General features: G+C 38.6%; 1 protein-coding gene across 3 annotated transcripts in view; it reads right to left on the bottom strand.

Moving 5' to 3' along the window:
- The window catches only part of LOC127429884 (alpha-actinin-4-like), a 60,652-nt gene that overhangs the window by 16,294 nt on the left and 21,186 nt on the right, over positions 1-23,172 (bottom strand). For all 3 annotated transcript variants that reach the window (XM_051679218.1, XM_051679219.1, XM_051679220.1), the window contains 4 exons: positions 5,055-5,169; positions 4,699-4,818; positions 616-702; positions 432-519 (listed from right to left, as the gene is read on the bottom strand). In XM_051679218.1, coding sequence (XP_051535178.1) covers positions 432-519; positions 616-702; positions 4,699-4,818; positions 5,055-5,169 — 410 coding nt within the window. The remainder of the gene's footprint in view (positions 1-431; positions 520-615; positions 703-4,698; positions 4,819-5,054; positions 5,170-23,172) is intronic.

The following is a 23,172-nucleotide window of genomic DNA, read 5'->3' on the forward strand; positions in this document are numbered from 1 at the left end:
AGGAAAAGAGTGTCAGTCAAGTAAACAGGCACTACACATTTCTTATCCAGCAGAGGGCAGCATTCAAACCACGACTAATAAGGTCCCTTATTTCTTCATACATGTGATAACTGGACTCTAAACTAGCAAAGCTATGACAAACTACAGTACAAGAACTTTTCTGTACCACTTACTTAACAGCAACTGTGAACCAGAGACATTTCATACTTGGGTGCCATCCTTTATCCTTCTCATCTTTAGGAATTAGTGTTAGTTTTTTTATTCAAATAAATGCGTAGCCCATAACACTGCTTTATGCAAAAACTGCCTTCACACGAGAGGAAATCAAAACACTCCCTGGATCTGATCCTGATGAGAAGTCTATGAGCACAAATCAGTCAAAGGTTCAAGACTAGATCAAAGGTCAACGCTAATGAGTGTCTTGTTCGAACCTGATATGGAAGTTCTGAACGTTGACGTTCTTATAAGGAGCCGTCTTTCTCTGACACCAGAGCAATAGTCCTTCTTTAGCAGAGGTTTCTGCAGAGCGAGAAAGAGAAAAACGGCAAACACAATAAGAGACAAAGATTGTGCATGTCTATGAGAGACAGAATGCTTGGAAGACAGAAACTATACCTTCCACCGAGATGTCTTGGATTGCGAAGCGGAGGATGATGGTCCAGATCATTCCCAAAGTCATCTTGGCATTTCCATCCACAATTTCTACAAACGCAAACACATTCAAAACCGTAAGATGTTGACAATGAGAAACCAGCTTGCTTTTTTTTTTTTTTTTTTTAAGTTGCCCTGCATTCAAAATCACATACTGTCAAGAATATATGTACTGTATTTACGAAGATTGCACTTCTTGGCCAGTGAAACAGTACGTTCTTTAGGTATGTATGTGAGTAGTATGAATTTGTTCCGGGCACACTTCATCCGGGGACATGGGTGTTGACCCGTAATCCAAATATATGACATAATAACAACAACCGCGAAAATAGTCTACTCTGGGTTTCTTTTTAAAAAATAAAACAAGCACGATTTAAGCACAAGGAACAACTTTCTTGGCATATATATCACTTAATGTTGAAAAGGAACATCTGGCTTGCATCATTCTTTAAAGGGTTAATTCACCCAAAAATGAAAATTCTCACCATTTACTCACCATCATGCCATCCCAGGTGTGTATGACTTACTTTCTTTAGCAGAACACATTTGAAGAAAAATAGAAAAATCTCAGCTCAGTAGGTCCTTAAAATGCTAGTGGATGGAGATCAGACCTTTGAAGCTTCAAAAAGAACAGATAGTCAGGATACACATCATCCAAACGACTCCAGCGGTTAAATTAATGTCTTCTAAAGCGATACGATTGCTTTTGGTGTGATAAAAGCATTGCTTCCGGTCAGCAGCATTATGCACGTGATGCAATTGCGCTGGCATTTTTACGCAAGAACTGATGCACATGCGACACACCCGGAAGAGCAGCGCCGTTTACAGCCAAGTAGGAGGAACACAGTACAGAAGCTTTGTTGGTTTAGATTTATATTGGTATCTGTTTGTTTACCCACAATGGTGCTTTTGTGTGCTTATCCTGGATGTCTCAACCGAGAGATAAACGTGAGATTACGTCCATAACATGCCAACATGTGAATTCGTCACACGAGAGACCATGTGAGCTCTCCTGAATGTGTATACTGCTGCTGGCCGGAAGCGATGGTTTATCATTTAAAAAGTACTTAAATATTTATCTTTTCGCACCAGAAGCGATCATAATGTTTTAGAAGACATTAATTTAACAACTGGAGTCGTATGGATGACATTTATGCTGACTGTCTGTGATTTTTGGAGCTTCAAAAAGGTCTGATCTGCATCCACTTGCATTTTAAGGACATACAGAGCCGAGATATTTTTCTTCAGATGTGTTCTGCTGAAGAAAGTAAGTCAAGCACACCTGGAATGGCATGAGGGTGAGTTAATGTTGAGAGACTTTTTATTTTTATGTGAACTATCCCTTTAAATACAGCGTTTTGAATGTGATGTCTCCTTAGCTTCCGAGGGATTATGGGATAGTAAAGTGTCCAGTCGATCTGCACTTCAAAATCTCCCCAGAAATAGAAGGTCATCCGGGTATTTCTCACTTCCTGATTTATGAATATGGAGGATTCGGACATACAACACTGGTATACTGTTTTAGGCATACTGTATAGTAGAGAAGTATGCAGCGTTGATTTTATTTCTAAGCTTTTCAGGCTTAGAAAGGTGTAATATGATTGAAACATAACCCAGGCAGGCCATACTCGAACCTGGGACTCCATGAGCCATCATCTCCTATACGATGAAGAGATGATCTGCACTCCGATAGTAAACTGCTAATGTTTTTATTACATAACTTTTTTGGGGAAATGGACACAGCCGTTTCGGCACACAGGCCTGCCTTAATGTGTAAAACAATCATAATATTCACCCTCTTTTTATATACAAACCACATCTCTGTAGATTCATTACATGACTTTACATATTCAGTCATGATTTGTCACAAGATAGAATCAATTAAACGATCACCAGGTGCTAAAAATAAGACACACAATTAACTCCCAATACAATTTACCGACCGATATACATCTGAATGCAAATTTACAAAATCACCACAAGTCAAACACAAGTATTACAAAATATAAATGATTATATACAATCACTAAACAAGAACAGTCAAATGTGAAAGATTCAATCACTGAAACATCAGGTATACACCCTCATTAATTAATGTTAGTGTTCACATTTTGAATTTCTGTTGACGTCCTATGCCAAAGAATATACTGTATGTTGTCAATGGAATGTTTAATTATAATTGGATCAAAGGAAAATCAAGGTCTAGTTCTTCATTCAGATTATTCAGGGCTAGTGCTTTGAGTGTATAAATCCAGAAAACTTCACGTTTTAACAATTCATCATTTAGGGGGGGCCTGGGTAGCTCAGCGAGTATCGACACTGACTACCACCCCTGGAGTCATGAGTTCGAATCCAGGGCGTGCTGAGTGACTCCAGCCAGGTCTCCTAAGCAACCAAATTGGCCTGGTTGCTAGGGAGGGTAGAGTCACATGGGGTAACCTCCTCATGGTCGTGATTAGTGGCTCTCGCTCTCAACTGGGCGCGTGGAAAGTTGTGCGTGGATCACAGAGAGTAGCATGAGCCTCCACATGCGGAGCCTCCGCGGTGTCATGCACAACGAGCCACGTGATAAGATTGACTGTCTCAGAAGCGGAGGCAATCGAGACTTGTCCTCCACCACCCGGATTGATGTAACCGTGCCACAACGAGGACCTAGTAGTGGGAATTGGTCATTCCAAATTGGGGAGAAAAGGGGAATAAATTCATCATTTAAATTAACACCTCTACGAGATCTTTGAACTTCCTCTATCCCTATGCATTCCAATTGTTTAATGCAATGACCCATCTCATTAAAATGTCTTGCTACTGGAGACATTATACCTTGACGTCTAATAGTTGAAATATTCATTAAACCTAAGTTTTAGCTGTCGTAAAGATTTACAGATATATATTTTTTGGCAAGGGCATCTTAACATATAAATTACATTTTGAGATGAACAGGTTATCAATGACTTGATCTTATAATATTTGTTTGTAAAAGGACATATAAACTCTACATTTTATTAAGTTTTGTCAGGCAGCACAATTTCTACATGGAAAACAGCCCTGTATAAATGCTGAATTTTTCTTTCTTTTTAGAACATCTGAACTGACTAACGTGTCTGATAAATTCTGTGCTCTTTTATAAGTAAACAACGGAGAGTTTTGAAATGCACTGTTTAATGATACGTCGGATGATAATATATGCTAATGTTTATAAATAATAGATTTAATCGTACCGCTATTATCATTGTATGTTAATGTACAGTTCACTGAAAAAATTCTTGTTTGGGGGTAGGTTTTTATGCAAGTAAAAGAGTACAACCAAGTGTCCGGATATCCTCCATCTCGGAATCATTGGATAAGTAATGTGGCATGTTCATTAAACACGCTTTTGGTACTACAGTCTGTAAAGTTGGCTAATAGGTAAGCTTTTCTTAAGGTGAGTTGGATGGTAACAATCTGCTGTCAATATTGTATTTCTATCTGTTGGCTTATGATAGACGGTTGTATGTAATGACTCATTCATCTTTGTCAACTTCACATCCAAAAATGTATTGTTTCATGGCTCTTATCCATTGTAAACTTTATAGAAGAAACTCTGGAATTAATGAACTCAGAAAATGCCTGTAGTTCTTTTTCGGAATCAGTACATATCATAAAATAATAATCAATATACTGTGTCCAATATTTAATGTATGAAATAAAAGGGTTATTGTCTCCTATGCACTACCCACTGCGGCATGGTTCCGACACTAGCTCTCTTATTGTTTTTTAAAGCACTTTTTGCAGTTCGGGCCAAATTTATTGCAGAAGTTTAATACTTGGTGTTAGGGATTTTAAACAAACCATAACCAGAATGTTTGAGGAATATCAGTCATTGCTGCTGTAATAACTCAAACTGCAGAAAAAGAGACTCCACGTTCCAGAAACAACACAGAGGATCAGAAATGTCAAAACCTCACAAACACACACACATACAAGCATGTTCATCTTTATGTCTGCTGTGGGATTTTGACTTAGTTGGTTGACTTTGTTAAGATGTGTTCAAAGGATTTTAATTTATACCTTCTGCACCAATGGACACCAGTTTGACTCCTTTGCTGGCGATGAAGTCCAGAGCTTTGTTGACATTGTTTATCTTGTGCACTCTCATCTTGCCTCTTTCAGGTTTAGGTAATCTCTCCCCTGTGCAAACACACAGACAATTAGTTGTCACTCTTCCCTGATAACTTTTATGCAGTATCAAATACATCCTCTCAACATCTTTGCAACGTTTCACACTGCTTTGGAAATCAACCTGCTTGACTTAGCAAGCAACACTAATGAATGAATTCATGGATGAATTGATACAGTCCCCATTCTGATGAATGTATACTAACATGTTGCCAGGTGAGAAGGTACAAGGTTAAAAGTTCACTAACCTGAGATGACCTCTAGGAGAAGCATTAGTTTGAGTCCATCTCTGAAATCCTCCTCGATGTTTTCGATTTGTGTTCCTGCCTTCCTCAGGTGAGAGTTGCACCAGGCCGTGAAAGTCTAGAACAAACAGGAAATTATGTCAAAATAGGAGGCAATGTTATAAGCCAGGGAAACAGGAAATGTGTTGTGTTGGGGGTCTAGTTAATGAAGGAATGCTCAAGATGTTTGCTCAGGAAACAGGCGTGAAAAATCAACATATAATCTTGTTTTTCGTTACCATCCATTTCTCACACAAAGACTCCAAAGACGACCACATCTTCTCTGAAACAGTTTGACAAACCCTGTAATTTATTTGCAGAGAGAACTCAACAGAAGAGCGGCACAATTACTCAAATGAATAATCGAAAAATAAAACTCAAATGGATTAAACTTACAGGTGCCACAATTAACTAATCCTGAAAAGTGTAAATTACAGCATTCCATTTTGATCTACTCCTGTTGTCAAAATATTCCATTCATAATGCATTTTTTTACAGTGGCTGATCATTGTAACCAATCACAGACATATTTATAGTGCCCTTTTTTCTTTTTTTATTTCCTTGCTGCTAAGGAGGCCAATGTGAAGTTCACCATTTAGGCGCTGTCTTGATATAGGCCTCCTGATGTATAAAAAAAAAGCAATAAAGTAATTCAGCATCACAGTTCTCAGCTTGTTTTTGGACATGTAACCTGCATAAAAATATGAAACAAAACAACAACAAATATTTACCATAAAATTCTATTAATCAAAATCAATTGCAAGTACATTATCAATGGAAATAATCAACAATTATAAGCTAATTTTGTCATAACTGTGCAGCTCTACTTGATATCCTACTGTGATGTAATAAAATTTATAGAGGCGAGCAGCTGTTAAACTCAAATCCTCTCCAAAAAACATCTCACAACACCCTAACGCGAACCAGCAACTAAACACACAGAGACAGGCAACGAATCACAGTGGGAATGGGGTCTCTAGGCCTACAGCCACGAATACAAAGACTCCATTGAGTTTAGTGGATAATGAGCCCCTTCACCACCACCCCTCCCCTCGTTCAACAGGCACCTACCAGGGACAGGACTGCCACATAAACAATTCAGCCTTCACACACATACACATGTCAGGACCTGGGTCTGGATGGCATATCAACACTGTCAACAAATGGCATTTGATGGGGCCTGAAAATACCTCTGCTCAAACAGGGTGCTCTGTGTGTGTAGGGAAAGCCCAGTGGGACGTCTATGATTAGTAGGGTGTGGGTGACATCATTCCATCCAAGTCACAGAGTTTTTCGAGGAAGACCCACTGTGCCATATATGAACGCATACATGCACTCATTTGCCAATCTTTATAAACTGGGCAACAGTCCACAAACTTAGTCAAGCACAGCCCTATGAAATGGGAAATAGTGATAGACGGACAAGTGGTTTACCGTTAAAGGGTTTCCAAGAACATTGCCGATATCAATATCTAGAGAGGAAGGTGGCCAATGGCAAATATAATGCGGATATATAATTGCTAATATATTGTAGTTGTATTTTGGCATGCACAATATATCACCAGCTGATACATGACAAGCCGATAACTGGGGGGAAAATCTAAATATTGTTAATGGCACCGCTAATGGAATTAATACATCTGCTTCTGCAATATTTCTTGCGGTTTATTTGCAGAGAATCTGACTGCTTGCAACTTTTCTCCTTGTCAGGAAGTCAGCATGTGTGACCAGGATAGATAGTTTTAAAACCTTTAAAGCATGTCATGTCCAGATTCCAAGCTTCTAAATGACACTTACTTTGTTTCGAATGAGTAGTTTTAGGGTTAAACCCAAAAAGTAAAATGATCGGTTATCGTATTTTCCACAATGAGCTGTGAATTATCGGTTCAAGTTTTCAGAAATTCTATATCTGTGCACCACTAGTTCTATTGACGGCAATAACATTTTATGCAATGTAGCTAAAATTAAACGTTACACTTAATTGCACAATATTTACTCAAATTTAACTGAAAACAGAAATTGCTTATTAAAGCTGTTGGTATATTTTGGAACTGACACAACTGGAAGCTAACAATTCTGCTACTGTCACATAGCCACGGATCTCAAATGGTCAAATATTGGCCAATTACTTGCGATAATATCAGTCTATTATTAATATGAACTCTTATTACACTGTATTGTATTAAAATCTCCATTACAATTGCTCATTGACAATGGTCATTGACAAATCCATGCCAGTCGACCACTAAAGCAGTAATACGATCAGAGTAGTTTGCCATAAGATGAGGGGGTCCGATTTTGGATGACAAGCAGATCAGTTAAAATGAACTGCCACTCAACTGCCGCACAAGAACGCATGCAACACAGAACCACATCCTTCCTTGGTCCCGCCTACACAACACACACTACAGCAGCACATTTGTAGATAGAGCTCAATTGATTGATAGGTGAGGATGTGGTGCCACTCACAGGTATGAAGTCAATGCACACAATGTGATTTCACAATTACCAGGGCTCTAGACTAAAAAAATGACTCGGGAGCCATTGCTCCTAAACTGAAACATTAAGGAGCCAAATAGCTGTTTGTAGTCGCCAAATCACAGAATTACTTGATTTAGATTGCTGTTCAGAAACAAGATAGAAAGCCAAAGAAAAGGAAGACAGCTGATAACCCATTAGTCGAGGTTTAATATACAGTATATATAGATGAGAAGATAAGTTTGCATTCCCCTGTTGTCTCAAATGTTCACACCCCTTTCATAATTTATACAAATATAAAGGATTTTTTTATTTAGTACTGTTCTTCAGAATCTACATCACAGATAATTACATAGATTACAGTATGCATATTGTAGTGTGTTGTCTTCTTGAGCATCAATGGATGTTTGCACCTTGTGTAATAGTTGTGTACAAGTCCCTCAATTGTCCTAAGTGTCAAAAGCTTGAGATATATATATATATATATATATATATATATATATATATATATATATATATATATATATATATATATATATATATATATATAAATAAATGGTTTTAAAATATTGCCTTAGTCTTTCTTTACTGTTACCGGATGGTCCAGACACAGAGACTACAAGAGTGCAAACTGAATGAAATCCCAGATGCAGTTTAATGTGCTACTCCAATCCCAATCAATAATTACCAGAAGAAAATAAAGTGGTACACAATACGGGACTTTTAATTATAAAGAAGCCCAAAATACACAGGGACTCTTTATTTTGAAATATTTGCACTCCCAGTTGTGAAAGTGAATCTGATTAAAACTGCTAACCTGAGCTCCTGAGTTCACACCCTCAGTTCTTTACGGGTGATTCATGAAAAAGACCTGGTTCAAAGGAGTCATTTGTTCATGATTCTCTTGCGCTGGGTTTGTGGTTGCGTGCGGTGCAGCGTGCTTGTCATCACAACAGAACGGATGAAAAGCGCCACGAGACACACTGGTGCGTGCTCTAAAGTATTCAAAAACTCACAAGATGATATCTGATGAAACTGCAAATTAATACACACAATCCTACTGTCGCCAATGGCGACAAGATTTAAAATGATTGTCGCAATCATTAATTTTTGGTCACATCGGCAACCATTTTAGTCGCAGTCTGGAGCCCTGATTATATGTCCAGCACAGCATGCATCACACACACACCAATACAGAACTTTCACTCTCTTTTACCTCTACTAAAAAGCCTGTTTATGAATTTTACACTGAATTGTTCCATTTTTATTATTGGTACTAGTAACATTTAATTATATTCATACAGAAACAAACTACAAATATATTTATGGACCGCAAGGTGAACATTGTATGTGAAAGTCGTATGTTTGACCAATCATAAAACTAACAGCACCCCTCTTTTCAACAAACCACACAAATGGTGCGGGACAAGTTATGCACCGTAAGTATGAGCAGTAGTTACAACAAATGCCTTATGAATGCCTCAGCAGGCACCACTACAAACTATTTAGTTGAGGAATAAATAAAATGAATAATTACCTCACACCTACTCACACACACCCTCTAAACACAAAACACATGTTGATGCAGAACTTAGCAAACAAACAGGCATAGGGGTTCTGCTTTTATCTAACATTAATCCTGGACATGCCTCTATAGGACCTCACAAAGAGAACTTTTGTGGAACAGCGAGAAGCGTGTTGACACTGGTGTCGTTTTAAACCTTGATTTTTCTTTTTAAAAAAGTACCATGGTGTTTAGGACATAGTGTCATGCTAATACCATGTTTTTGGACATGCACCATGGTAATGCCATGGTATTCTTTGGAGCATTTAAATACCATTATATAAGAATATAGTAGGTATACCTCACAGAGCCGCAGGTACCACCAAAACAAAGTACCTTTCTTTAAGTGTTTGCTTGACACACTAAATATCTTAAAAGTATCTAAAGTATCAGTGACTAACTTCCCAAAACACAAACTCAAATACTCTCCTGTGCTTGTGTATTCTAGGGGAAACTATTGTATGGATATTCAAAAAGCAGTAATAAATGTCTTCCATATTCAAGATCAACATCAGCATCTCCCACACAACGTCTGATAGGATAGTGTAATGAAGGAGGCCTGTACACAAAATTCTCAAAGGAATGAAAGTTCAGCACAAGATCCATTTACACCAAACAAACGCACCATTGCTGAAGCAGTGACATTTTTAGCACCAGTTGGCTAAGTAGCCAAGTAAGCTAAGTAGATTGTAGAAACCATTGGCGCCAATGGGCTCTACGATCAACTTCAGCTTGCGATGCTTTTGGGAAATGCAGCCCTGGTATTGTTTCCATAGTTTTCTAATGTCAGCGTTAAAACAAGTCTATTCAGTAGGAAGGCACTCTAGAGAAATGTCACCCCATTACCTAAATCCAGGCATTAGATAAACTTCAGTGTAAATGACCAAGAGCACACCGGAGTTAAAATTGACTGCTTTATTTGCAAAATGGCACAAAACTACATAAATATCTCACTCTCAAACAGATGCTCAGAGATCTGAGAGAAATAAAACACAACAGCTAAAACTACTGTCATGAAGTTTTGATCAACAGATGAACCAAAACGAAACAAGCCTCATTTACAAAACACACGCAGAATAAGGAATATAGGCCTACAGAGTTCAAAACAATTTAAGCTCAGCATTTGTGGCATAATGTTGATTACCACAAAAAATAATTTAGACTCATCCCTCATATATGTAATTGGTTACAGTAGGGTACTTAGAAAAGATATGAATGGGGCCCAGTTCATAAACATTAAAATAAGTATAGATACAAGATGTAAACCTTTCAGTGTGATAAAATGGTTTATTGACCTTATCTGTGTAGTTAATATAACCGGGTTAACAGGGTTTCATTGTCATGACAACAAACTCTAGATCTTGACTTGTATTGAACCTGGAACATTCCTTTAATGTCCAAGCAAACTGTTTGGAAAACTATTGTTGAAATGAAATGAAATGAATGCAACAATTTTATGCAAGAATGGTTTCACAAATGATTTACACAGGAATACGTTCTGCTTGTGTTTCATGACTAAGGCCCAATGTGTTTGAGTCTTAGTATGCTGATAAGAATCCAAGTTTGGTCCTCCTGGGTGTTTGAACAAACTTTCCAATCTTGACCCTGGAGCCACAGTAGCAACACAAAGTCAACAGAAGAGAGAGACAGGGAAAAGAGAGGAGGACTGTAAAAGAGAGAGATGATTGGGGGAGGGGAAGCCTTGTTTTGGACTTCAACGTTCTGTAGGAGTTGCCCCGGTGGACGCCATGCTTATTTGTTGATTTATTTATAGCACTTCCTGTCTTTGTGAGACTTCCAGCAGTGTCCCTAACGGGTCGGGTTTCTCAGCCAGAATCCAGGAATGTTAACCTTCACAACGGCCTAGGTTGGATCAATTTTGAACAGCATATGCCAAGTTGGCATTGCCAACACAACCAAATATCTGAATACGCACATCACAAAAGCTTTGGGAAATGTTAGGAATTCTATGATGCAGACATCTCAAGATCAGTTTCAAGTTTTGGGTTCTGGTGTAGAAGAGAAAATGTTTGGTACGCATACATTCCGTTTTGAGTATGTCCAGAGTAATACAGTAAGTTTTATCCACAAAAGACAGACTAGGGCTTGTGACTCGTCAGTCTACAAATTGTCTCAGTTAACATCTATGAGATCACCGTTTCAGTCATTAGACACCAGCAGAAAATACATCACAGGTTCCTAACAGCTCATGCCTTAGGCAGATAAACTGTACAGTCACACTTAAAGGAACATCCAGGGTTCATTACAAGTTAAGCTCAATCGAATGTTGATTGCCACAAAATTAATTTCAACTCATCCCTCTTTTTTTTTTTTCAAAACAAAAAGCAAAAATGGAGGTTACAGTGAGGCACTTACAATAGAAGTGAATGGGGCCAATTTTTAAAAGGGTTAGAAAGGCAGAAATGTGAAGCTTACAATTTTCTAAAGCACTTAAATTTTCTGTTAAAACTCGTTTAGTATTTGAGGTGCAAAGTTGTTTACACTGTGATATAGTCTGAGTTTCTCAGAAGTTGTTTACACTGTCTTAGCAACAAAGCTGTAAAATTGGATATAACTTTACACAGAAAAGGTTAATAAGTGATAACACTAAAATCACATTAACACACATGGCTACACTTTTGAAACAGTGAGTATTTAACCAGTGGTGTAGCCAAATTAGACCGAGGCCCACCCAAAATATTAGAGATTATTCTTTGACTTTAAATATTACATGAATTCTGATTTTTAAAAGCATGAAAGAACTGTTTGAATGCACTGCTTCTCTGTTGTTAGGGAAAATTTGGTTAAAAAAAAAAAAAAAAGGCAGAAAACTTGGCCCATCCATTTTTATTGGGGCCCAACCAAAGTAATTTCCCAGCTACGCCCTTGATTTTAACATTTACAGATTGGCCCCATTTACTTCCATTGTAAGTGCCCAGATTTTAGCCCTTTTATTTTAAAAGAAAAAAAAAAAAGTGACAAGTCAAAATTATTTTCGTGGTAATCAACAATGCCATAATTGTGATCGATTCAGGTTTATTTGTACTGAACATGGAATATTCCTTTAAATGTTAATTTACCCAGCATTTACCCTGTACTTATCGGTCCTTCTGTGCAATTTACTATTTCTTGTACTTAAGCGTGCCAGTTTTAAATAGGAAACAGGGCTTAATTGCAGCTCTACGTGTGCGCAAACTGAAGTGTATTTTTACTAAGACTCAATGTGGACTTCCACATCTAGCCAAGGAAATTTTATTTGAGTGTCTACATCTGTCAAATACAGGCTGACAAAGGCCTGATTAACAAATAAAGAGTAAAAGAATGCTTGAAAGGAGTGCCTGGCGCAGGGAGAGTCTACGCAGGAATTGAAGTCATCACAATTTTGCACAAGGGTGATTTTAAGAATGCTAAACATGCATGTAATGTCCAGAGAATGGCTGTCCAACCGAGTGAAGTGTGTTTGTATATGTAGACAGACAGTAGGAGCACTAGAAAGAGCTAGAATTCGAAAGGAAAGATTCTGAGCTATTTGCATCAATTCTCAAGGGCAAATGTCTCCACCCAGCGAACACATCATGTGACGAGCCAGTTTGGTGTGTCAGGTAAGAGATTTATGGCACCACTCCTTCCACAAGCTAAGTTTAAAGCTCTAGACTTGGAAAAAAGTCTATGTAGATTTGTGCAACCCAGAAGCAGAATACAAAGTTGATGACTGAAAAATATAGGGACAGATTTTGGCAGAAGGTACAAATTGCCGCCAATCAGTCAGCTACTATGGTGAAGGCGTGGCTCATAAATAATTAAGGTACTTAACTAGAGGCTCATACAGTTACCAAGAAACATCTGTCTGACCCAATTAATATTCACGCAGTACACGTTAATTTTGCATCAGTGTACCAATAGGACACATTTGTATTCATAAACAGCTAGATGAAGCAGAAAAAAAAAATTATATGTGAGAAGCAATGGAACAAAGATGTTTATGCACATATATATGGACCAAAAATTTAACAAATAGTCTCAACGTGGCATGTGTGAATTTCCCCTTCAATAGAGCAGCAAATTTTTGCATGATTTCTCGGTTCACTTGAGCAGCAAAAATAGTCAATAGCAATGTGAAAAGTTATTTGCATACAACATTAGATGCATTAGGGAGATTTTGTTCTGATGGCATGATATACAGGTTTCTGAGTTTTCATCGGGGTGTCAGATACAACATTTGCACATTGCCATTTTAAAATGCTTGCAAAGCAGATCCTTCCGTTCAACCTTGCAAACTGAATTCACCTTTACAAATGGTGCACAAACATCCTGATTAAAAGCAATACGTGCCGTGCTGTATCGTCAAACGATTTAACAAGAGGAAATGTTTCTTCAGCCCATATATGTACAATAAATCTCAGTCAACTGTGATATGCGATGGGAACGGGAGATGCAGCAGACGACCTTTGAGCTACAAAAAGGAAACGAATTGATCTAAACAAACAATTGCACAAGTGATCAAATATAAATAGCAAAATCATTTCAGTGATTAATGACAGTCATTTAGAGGGCAACACTCATGCTGTCTAATGTTGTTTCAAACACCTATGACTTTATTACATCTGCACAAAAGGAGAATGACTGAGTCTTAGTCACCTTTCACTTCTATTGTAAGGAAAAAAGATACAATGAAAGTGAAGGTGACTTTCGTATTCCACAGAAGTTCTGAAGTCAATTTCTGTGTTGGTTGATTCTGAACTGAGGGGATTTTTCAGGAGGTCCTAATTTCTCTGAACCGCCCCTCATCCTCACATTGCAATCTAAGGGACCACACAAACTCGTAAATAACGCAGATCCATACGTCCCGGAGATAAATGATGGTTCAGCTGTATCTCTGGGGATATGGAGATTCTGAAGTTACACACAAGATGGTTTGTATATCAACCGCTTCGACTGTTTGTGGGAGGAAAGAGCGACTTCTCCAATAGAGGTAACCAAACTGACAATGCTTAAAATTGCTATGACATCCTGCTGAAGCAATGGCAAACAGGCTGGAATTCAAAGTTCCTTACACAAAGTTCCTTGCTGATCAGAGTTTAATTCCTTCCAAATGGTCTTTCTGTAACTAATATTGTTTACCAATACCTTGTTCTAACTATGCACTTTAAGAGAGTCAAGAAATGTTCTGTCCTCACTGAAAGCAAAACAGTGTGAAACAACAGTCACAGCTGGATTTTGGACCAATGATATTTCTTTATGTTTGGGCCTACCAAGCGTGACATGACAAAAATGCAAACTAGCAGACAATCAAAATGTCTTGGTGCACAACACTCTTGATGGTCACTGATGGTCAGGACAAAAACTCTGATTACAGAAACAAATGCAGCTTGATGCTTTATCAGATAAGGATGCCGTGCCAAGTTGTCACAGTCAGTACATTTACAAGCACTTTGAAAGTTCGATTTCAGTCGGACTAAAACAATTAGTATTTTTTTATCTGATGTAAACGCCTTAGTTTGAAAATCATTCCATTCTGATTTTTATGAACTGGGACAAAGAGACCTTGATAATGCAAATGTAGCTTGGCTTTTGTCCAACAAGTACACTAGGGCTGGGTAAAATATAGATTTTTAGATTAATCGCGATCTCCATTTGAACAATCCCAATACCAGTGTTTCCCCTAGGATTTATTTCAGCAGCGGTGCTACTGTGCGTGCGTCCACGAGCCTGCAAGGCCGGACCCATATTTACGCCCGTCGGTGGAGTAATAGCTTAAAATGACCTTAGAATAATTTTAGATGCGTTATTCATGTTCGCCTCGTCATGTGTGCGTTTATTATTTACTGGGATATTTTGACACTTGAAGTGCTTAGAAAATCACTTTCACTATTTTTATTAAACAAACACCAATAGAAAACATAAACCTATCTAACAGAACATACACTATACTGCCAAAAGTATTCGCTCATCTGCCTTTAGACGCATATGAACTTAAGTGACATCCCATTCTTAATCCATAGGGTTTAATATGACATCGGCCCACCCTTTGCAGCTATAACAGCTTCAACTCTTCTGGGAAGGCTTTCCACAAAGTTTAGGAGTGTGTTTATGTGAATTTTTGACCATTCTTCCAGAAGCGCATTTGTGAGGTCAGTCACTGATGTTGGACGAGAAGGCCTGGCTCGCAGTCTTCGCTCTAATTCATCCCAAAGGTGCTCTATCGGGTTGAGGTCAGGACTCTGTGCAGGCCAGTCAAGTTCTTCCACACCAAACTCGCTCATCCATGTCTTTATGGAACTTGCTTCGTGCACTGGTGCGCAGTCATGTTGGAACAGGAAGAGGCCATCCCCAAACTGTTCCCACAAAGTTGGGAGCATGGAATTGTCCAAAATCTCTTGGTATGCTGAAGCATTCAGAGTTCCTTTCACTGGAACTAAGGGGCCAAGCCCAGCTCCTGAAAAACAACCCCACACCATAATCCCCCCTCCACCAAATTTCACAGTTGGCACAATGCAGTCAGACAAGTACCGTTCTCCTGGCAACTGCCAAACCCAGACTCGTCCATCAGATTGCCAGATGGAGAAGCGTGATTCGTCACTCCAGAGAACGCGTCTCCACTGCTCTAGAGTCCAGTGGCGGCGTGCTTTACACCACTGCATCCGACGCTTTGCATTGCACTTGGTGATGTGTGGCTTGGATGCAGCTGCTCGGCCATGGAAACCCATTCCATGAAGCTCTCTACGCACTGTTCTTGAGCTAATCTGAAGGCCACATGAACTTTGGAGGTCTGTAGCGATTGACTCTGCAGAAAGTTGGCGACCTCTGTGCACTATGCGCCTCAGCATCCGCTGACCCCGCTCTGTCATTTTACGTGGCCTACCACTTCGTGGCTGAGTTGCTGTCATTCCCAATCACTTCCACTTTGTTATAATACCACTGACAACTGACTGTGGAATATTTAGTAGCGAGGAAATTTCATGACTGGACTTGTTGCACAGGTGGCATCCTATCACAGTACCACGCTGGAATTCACTGAGCTCCTGAGAGCGGCTCATTCTTTCACAAATGTTTGTAGAAGCAGTCTGCATGCCTAGGTGCTTCATTTTATACACCTGTGGCCATGGAAGTGATTGGAACACCTGAATTCAATTATTTGGATGGGTGAGCGAATACTTTTGGCAATATAGTGTACATGTCACCACATGGCTCCAGACTAACATATGAGAGCAGTGGCACTGGTGCCGCCAAGTACAGATGGTGGCACCAGCACCTAATTTGGTAGCAACAGTGAAAGGGACCCCACCACTGATGCAACAGTAACATCTGTATATAAAAAAATTAAAATAAAAAGTTTATGTATAGGCCTACCTAATTCATATAGGGCTAAATTGAAATATTCTGCATGTGATCCTATTGATTAAATACAGTCATCTCTTTGAATTTCTGAAGGCAAATGAAGCCAGTTACTTTTTCCTACAATCAAAGAGCAGATTCTAAAAGTTCTGCGTCTCGCGCCACGTTTCTCGCAGCGCTGTTTATAATGATTTGTGCTGCGTGGGTGAGACTGCTCTGTGCTGCTCTGTTCATTGAGCTGGCTGATAATTGATCCAGGCAGTGGCTAGTACTGTTATGTTCTGCTTTTTTCCTAATAGGAAATGGAAAACAGACACATCACGCATAAACGAGAGTTGGCCAACTCTGTAGTCGCACCAGTGTGACCTCTTATTTAAAAAAAAAAAAAAAAATGTATCTCACCAGCAGGAAAAAGTCTTGCAAGATGTGACCATTTATTCGCAGTCTGGAGCCCTATGTTTCTACTAACCTTGCCACAGAAGTTATCAGAGTTAAAGACTTTACACTAGAAGAGGTATTATGTCGGGTCTCCTGCTTCTCTGTTGCGTATGTGTACGCACTCGCGAACAGCCTTTGATGGGCTGCTATATGATGACGTCACTGTGAATACGTGTGTGTATATGGTGGGGTCCCTTTCGCTTCATACAGGTGTTCCATTTGATTTCACGCAGTATAAGCGCACAACTGACTGGAGCTGGCAAGTGTTACGTTGCGTCATGGATATTAATGAACCATGTGAAATGTCAATAGATAATAGCGGCACTCATAACTGCATACAGGGGAAACACTGCAATACCAAGTCTTAAATTCCCTAGATCGATCTTTTACTTTAAAGTTTACTTCAGTTTTGGTTGTGTTGATTATATGTGTTAAATAGAAATTGAACTGCATAGCTGTTCAATTCTAAAATAAATTTTCATAAATGTACCAAGTTAGAAGGTTACCTGTATAACTTAAAGCATTAACTGAGAAAATTCTTTCATATGCAAGCAAAATGGACATTACAACGCAAATCAAATATCGAATCAAATCGTATCGAAATTTGACTTGAACCGAATCAAGAGCTTGTGAATTAGAAATATATCAAATCAGGAAATAGAGTATGTATCGATACCCAGACCCTAATGTATAGACATTATTCAGACCACAATTGGCCTTGCCGTTGTGTGCCGTATGCTCCGATAGACCGAGATGATGTGCAACGTGTATTTAGGCTAACACTTCTTCAGCTGACATCCGTCCTTCAAATTTTAAATGATGCATTGTCATATACACTTAAGAGATTAAAGCTGTAGCTCGACTATGCAAGAACACACTGTAGATTGATTATTACTGTGTGCAATAAACTTAACATACTGAGTATCTCATTTTAGCAGTTGTATAGGTAGCACTGATATGGTAAAGTCCACATGCTGCTTGAATTTCTCTGCTAGTTGAAAGTCTTTCCCATTTCACAGATTTCTGGCAACCTAATTTCCCCAGAGTCTCACTCAAGAGTCTTTATTTTAGTGCAGTACTTGTTCTGCATACTATAGATTTGGTGGTGGAATGCACCTGACCAGCGCTGACTCATGTTTGCAAGCGGGACTCTCCCTCAAGGCTGCTTCCAGTGGTTTTGCCTTTCACTGAAGAAAGTGAGTCGGCTCGGATTAAAATGAGGCTGGAAATCCAGTCTGCCAACACAGTCATCCGACACAGAGCCAAAGTCACGGCTCTGCTCAAAAAAACAGAAGCACTTGAAGCTAACGGTTCAATATCAGATGGGAGTCAAGTTGTCACCGACTAGGCACCTATAACTAATTTATAACCACTTTAACTAAGATATGTTTAAAATATCTCCACTACGCCACTCTGTGGTTTTCAGAGTGCTCAAAAACAATGACTAAATTAATAAAAATGCTCCTCATATACCACACTCAGACCAGACAATGAACCAGAGAAGTAAGGCCATCAGATCATGGCTGAGAATAGCACATCAGAACTGAAGAAACCCACAGTGCTATTTCAGTTTGACTAGAAATCCACTCAGAGTTCAGAAAACAGTGAATCTAAACTTCAGTTCTGCAAATACAAGATACTCCAAACAGGTCTGCATTCTATCCGACACTTGCTCAAAGGGCAACCTCGACCAACCCAGCGTGTTGGTGGATCAGAGATCGGACCTTTCATGTCTAAAGGGGTATGATTTCTTGTTTTGTGAAAAGAGAGGCTGCTGCACAAACTTTGTCCCTGTTCTGACAGTCTTTTTGTGAGGGACTCACCCAACTCGTGTGCACATTAATGATGTCCTATTCACATACAAATCATTCTTTTGAACCGATTCAGTCAAATCAATTTGCAAACTCTCCCTTCAATAGAGAAACTTTACATGTTGGAAGTGGAACCATACACGACATTTGATGCAACTTGACGCAAATGTTGCAATGAAGAGTGGTACCTAAAGGAATAGTTCACCCAAAAATGAAAATTTGCTGATAATTTACTCACCCTCAGGCCATCCAAGATGCATATGACCTTTCTTCATCAGAAAAGGATTTAAGATTTTTAGTTAAGTATCCCAGGTTTTTAGCTTCATCCAATGCAAGTGAATGGACACCAATTTTTGACGGTCCAAAAAGGCAGTTTAGGCAGCATCAAAGTAATCCACACGACTCCAGTCGATTAAGTAATGTCTTCTGAAGTTAATCAATATGTTTGTGTGAAAAACAAATCGCTAATTAAAATGTTTTTAACTTTAAATCGCGCTTCCGCCAGATCTCTGTAGCTGTTTGGATTGACCCAACTCTCGCATGAAGTACATTCCTCTGTGGTAAACAGAGCAGAACTTCTGAATTCAAAGCGATGACGTCACACGACAGTGACGTGAGGCATTCGGTGTTTACAGGAAGCAAATTTTTGAAGTTAATAAAGTTTTAATTAGCGATTCATTTCACACAAACGTATCGATTCCCTTCAGAAGACATTACTTGATCAGCGGGAGTCGTGTGGATAACTTTGATGCTGACTAAGTGTGCTTTTTGGACCGTTAAATTGGTGTCCATTCACTTGCACTGGATGAAGATAAAAACCTGGGATACTTTCATTTTTGGGTGAACTATTCCTTTAACTACAGTTGAAGTCAGAAGTTTACATATTCTTAGGTTGAAGTCATTAAAACGAATTTTTTAACCACTCCACAGATTTGATATTAGCAAACTACAGTTTTGGCAAGTCGTTTAGGACATCTTTGTGTATGACACAAGTAATTTTTCCAACAACTGTTTACAGACAGATTGTTTCACTTTTAACTGACTATATCACAATTCCAGTGTGTCAGAAGTTTACATACACTAAGTTAACTGTGCTTTTAAGCAGCTTGGAAAATTCCAGAAAATTATGTCATGCCTTTAGACAATTAGATTCTGATAGGAGGTGTACTGAATTGGAGGTGTAACTGTGGATGTATTTTAAGGCTTACCCAGAACAACAGCAAAGAACCTTGTGAAGTTGCTGGAGGAAACAGGTAGACAAGTATCTATATCCACAGTAAAATGAGTCCTATATCGACATAACCTGAAAAGGCTGCTCAGCAAGGAAGAAGCCACTGCTCCAAACCCGCCATAAAAAAAGCCAGACTACAGTTTGCAAGTGCACATGGGGACAAAGATCTTACTTTTTGTAGAAATGTCCTCTGGTCTGATGAAACAAAAATTGAACTTTTTGGCCATAATGACCATCGTTATGTTTGGAGGAAAAAGGGTGAGGCTTGCAAGCCGAAGAACACCATCCCAACTGTGAAGCATGGGGGTGGCAGCATCATGTAGCGGGGGTGCTTTGCTGCAGGAGGGACTGGTGCACTTCACAAAATAAATTGTATCAAGTGGAAGGAAAATTGTGTGGATATATTGAAGCAACATCTCAAGATATCAGCCAGGAAGTTAAAGCTCGGTTGCAAATGGGTCTTCCAAATGGAAAATAACCCCAAGCAAAATGGTTTAAGGACAACAAAGTCAAGGTATTGGAGTGGCCATCACAAAGACCTGACCTCAATCCAATAGAAAATTTGTGGGCAGAACTGAAAAAGCATGTGCGAGCAAGGAGGCCTACAATCCTGACTCAGTTACATCAGTTCTGTTTGGAGGAAAGTGCCAAAACTCCAGCTTGTGGAAGGATACCCAAAATGTTTGAATCAAGTTAAACAATTTAAAGGCAATGCTACCAAATAGTATGTAAACTTCTGACCCACTGGGTATGTGATGAAAGTAATAAACGCTGAAATAAATCATTCTCTCTACTATTATTCTGACATTTCACATTCTTAAAATGAAGCAGTGATCATAACTGACCTAAGACAGGGATTGTTTTCTACAATTAAATGTCAGGAATTGTTTAAATCTATTTGGCTAAGGTGTATGTAAGCTGTATATACACTATTAAAAAATGCCACACAGGGACTTTTGGAAACACTTGAGCCATGACACGTCATGAATCAGCCGAATAATTTTTTTTTTTTTATGAATTCATTGAAATGAACAGTCCAAATGAACAGATTCGCCAAAATGTATTGGACTTACCAAGGCTAGTGCGCATCAATGGGGAACACGGGATATTTGGAGCTCTGTGGATCTCCATACCACACATTCCCCAGTGGAAAGTGAGCGACAGAAACCCTCGAGAGAGAGAGAGAGAGAGAGAGACTGTCCAGCTCCTCACAGCCCACACAAGGATGGAATGTGTCTCTTCAGCACTTACATAAACGCCCTCTGTCTGTCCCTCTCTCTGCTAATATTTACTGTGGAATGCACTAACCCAGAGTTTGTTTATTAATTAAAATGAAATAAGAACCGTTGAAGTCTCACAAGCCTGAAGTACAACATTAGGCTACATGATACTCTAAACTGTCTCTGGAACTGTTACTGTTTATTTAATGATGAGCTGTCTCTATTAAATCAAGCAGTGAAGTTACTGACTGGTTGTTCATATGACAATGTATAATTAAATATACATGAGTTTTGTTGTAATAAGTGGAATTTTATAAAAATAATAAATGAATTAATTAAATATGCCATCACATTTCTTGTTGGTTTAGATTTCTTTATTTAAAATAGAGTAAGCATCTATTATTGGATTGTATTTATGTCTCTAAAAAGTCTGCAAACACACCTTTTACAAGAACTGTAATGAATGAATTTCTGATTTGGTATATCTGCTCTGTAGAAATCTGAAATGATCTCATTATTTGGTAACAGACAGCAGAGGGAATAAGAATTGCATTTCTCCTTTCAAAATAATTCTTTAAAAAAAAAAAAAATAATAATAATAATAATAAAGGAATCACTGGAACCGTTAAGGAACCGGAATCATAAAATTCCTTACGATTCCCAACCCTACTAGGAAATACAACGGGTGGTGGATTTCCAAAACATAGGATGGCAAGGGAAGACTCAATCATATTAATGAGGAAAGCTATATCTGATTTGTTAGGGTTAGGGGATGGGTTATAGTTTCTCTGAGCAATCAGGTAGCGGTGGGAGAAAAAAAAACCCTGTTCTCCTATGCATTCTTTCTCCAACGATTCTGGATTGATTCTCAAAAATTCAGAATCGATTCAGAGTTTAGTTTAAACTGCACAGTGGTGCTTAAGATGGTAGAAACATGCACATATAAAGTACTGAAGCAAATGCTTGATAGATTTCCTAAACAATAATCTCGCTATTTGTGCCACTTTCCCATCACCCATGGTGAGGAAAGAAAAAGCTGACATCTGTACTCTCACAGACGTAGATATGTGTAGTCTGGACCAGCAACCTCTATAAAAACAATAAATAAATAATGAAAAAAGCATGGGATATATTTATTTTAATTAACAATTTAATACCATTAAATAAAAATGATTAACAATGCTTTAAACATATATAAGTTATTTAGTATAATCAGTTGCATTTATTTTAATAGTATCAAGTGTTCTGATAAAGAATCAGTATTTATTTTCTGTCACATTTGCTTTAAAGTCGCCGGTGTTTATCACATTTTATGATGACAATACTGCCATAAAAAGGCTGTAAATACACAGTACACCAACAAAACTTTTTAGTTTTTAGTGTGGATTTTGTAGTTACTGCAATCTTCTCAAAACCTGGTTGTAATTCAGCCAGACCTTATGGCTTAAGTTGTTACTGTTTTGCCTTTGCTCAGCAGAATAATCAATTAGAAAAAAATATAGATGTGTCAGGAATCATTATGAACTCCTAGAAACGGATCAAACTGTGAGGTGCCTAAAGATTCCCACCCCTACAATCAGGTAGCACTGTCCTGAAGAACATTACTGAATCGTCCAATCAGTTATCACTTTACTTATGAATATAAATGACTCTTCCCCTGGCATCCTACATTTCAAAAACTTGCCAGCGAGTGTGGATGGCTCTGCACTGAATGGGTGAAGTGGCTCAAATGTACATTGATAAAGATGACACAAATGCTACATTAACCTACAATATATGCAGAGTGGGCCTTCAAACATAACAGAAATACTAGTGCTATGTAAAATCATTTAAATAAGCACACGCCTATTTTCAACCTGATCAGCACAACTTTGCGTTTGGCATCTGTCCTGGTTGTGTTTTTGAGTTATGCATGACACAATGTGATGTGTTACCATTAAAAAGATCTCACGCGCAGAAAGTGAGAGCAAAGGAGAGAGAATGAAGTGAAACAGGTCAGTCCAGT

This window comes from Myxocyprinus asiaticus, chromosome 39 (genome assembly GCF_019703515.2).
Source record: "Myxocyprinus asiaticus isolate MX2 ecotype Aquarium Trade chromosome 39, UBuf_Myxa_2, whole genome shotgun sequence".
Lineage (NCBI taxonomy): Eukaryota > Metazoa > Chordata > Actinopteri > Cypriniformes > Catostomidae > Myxocyprinus > Myxocyprinus asiaticus.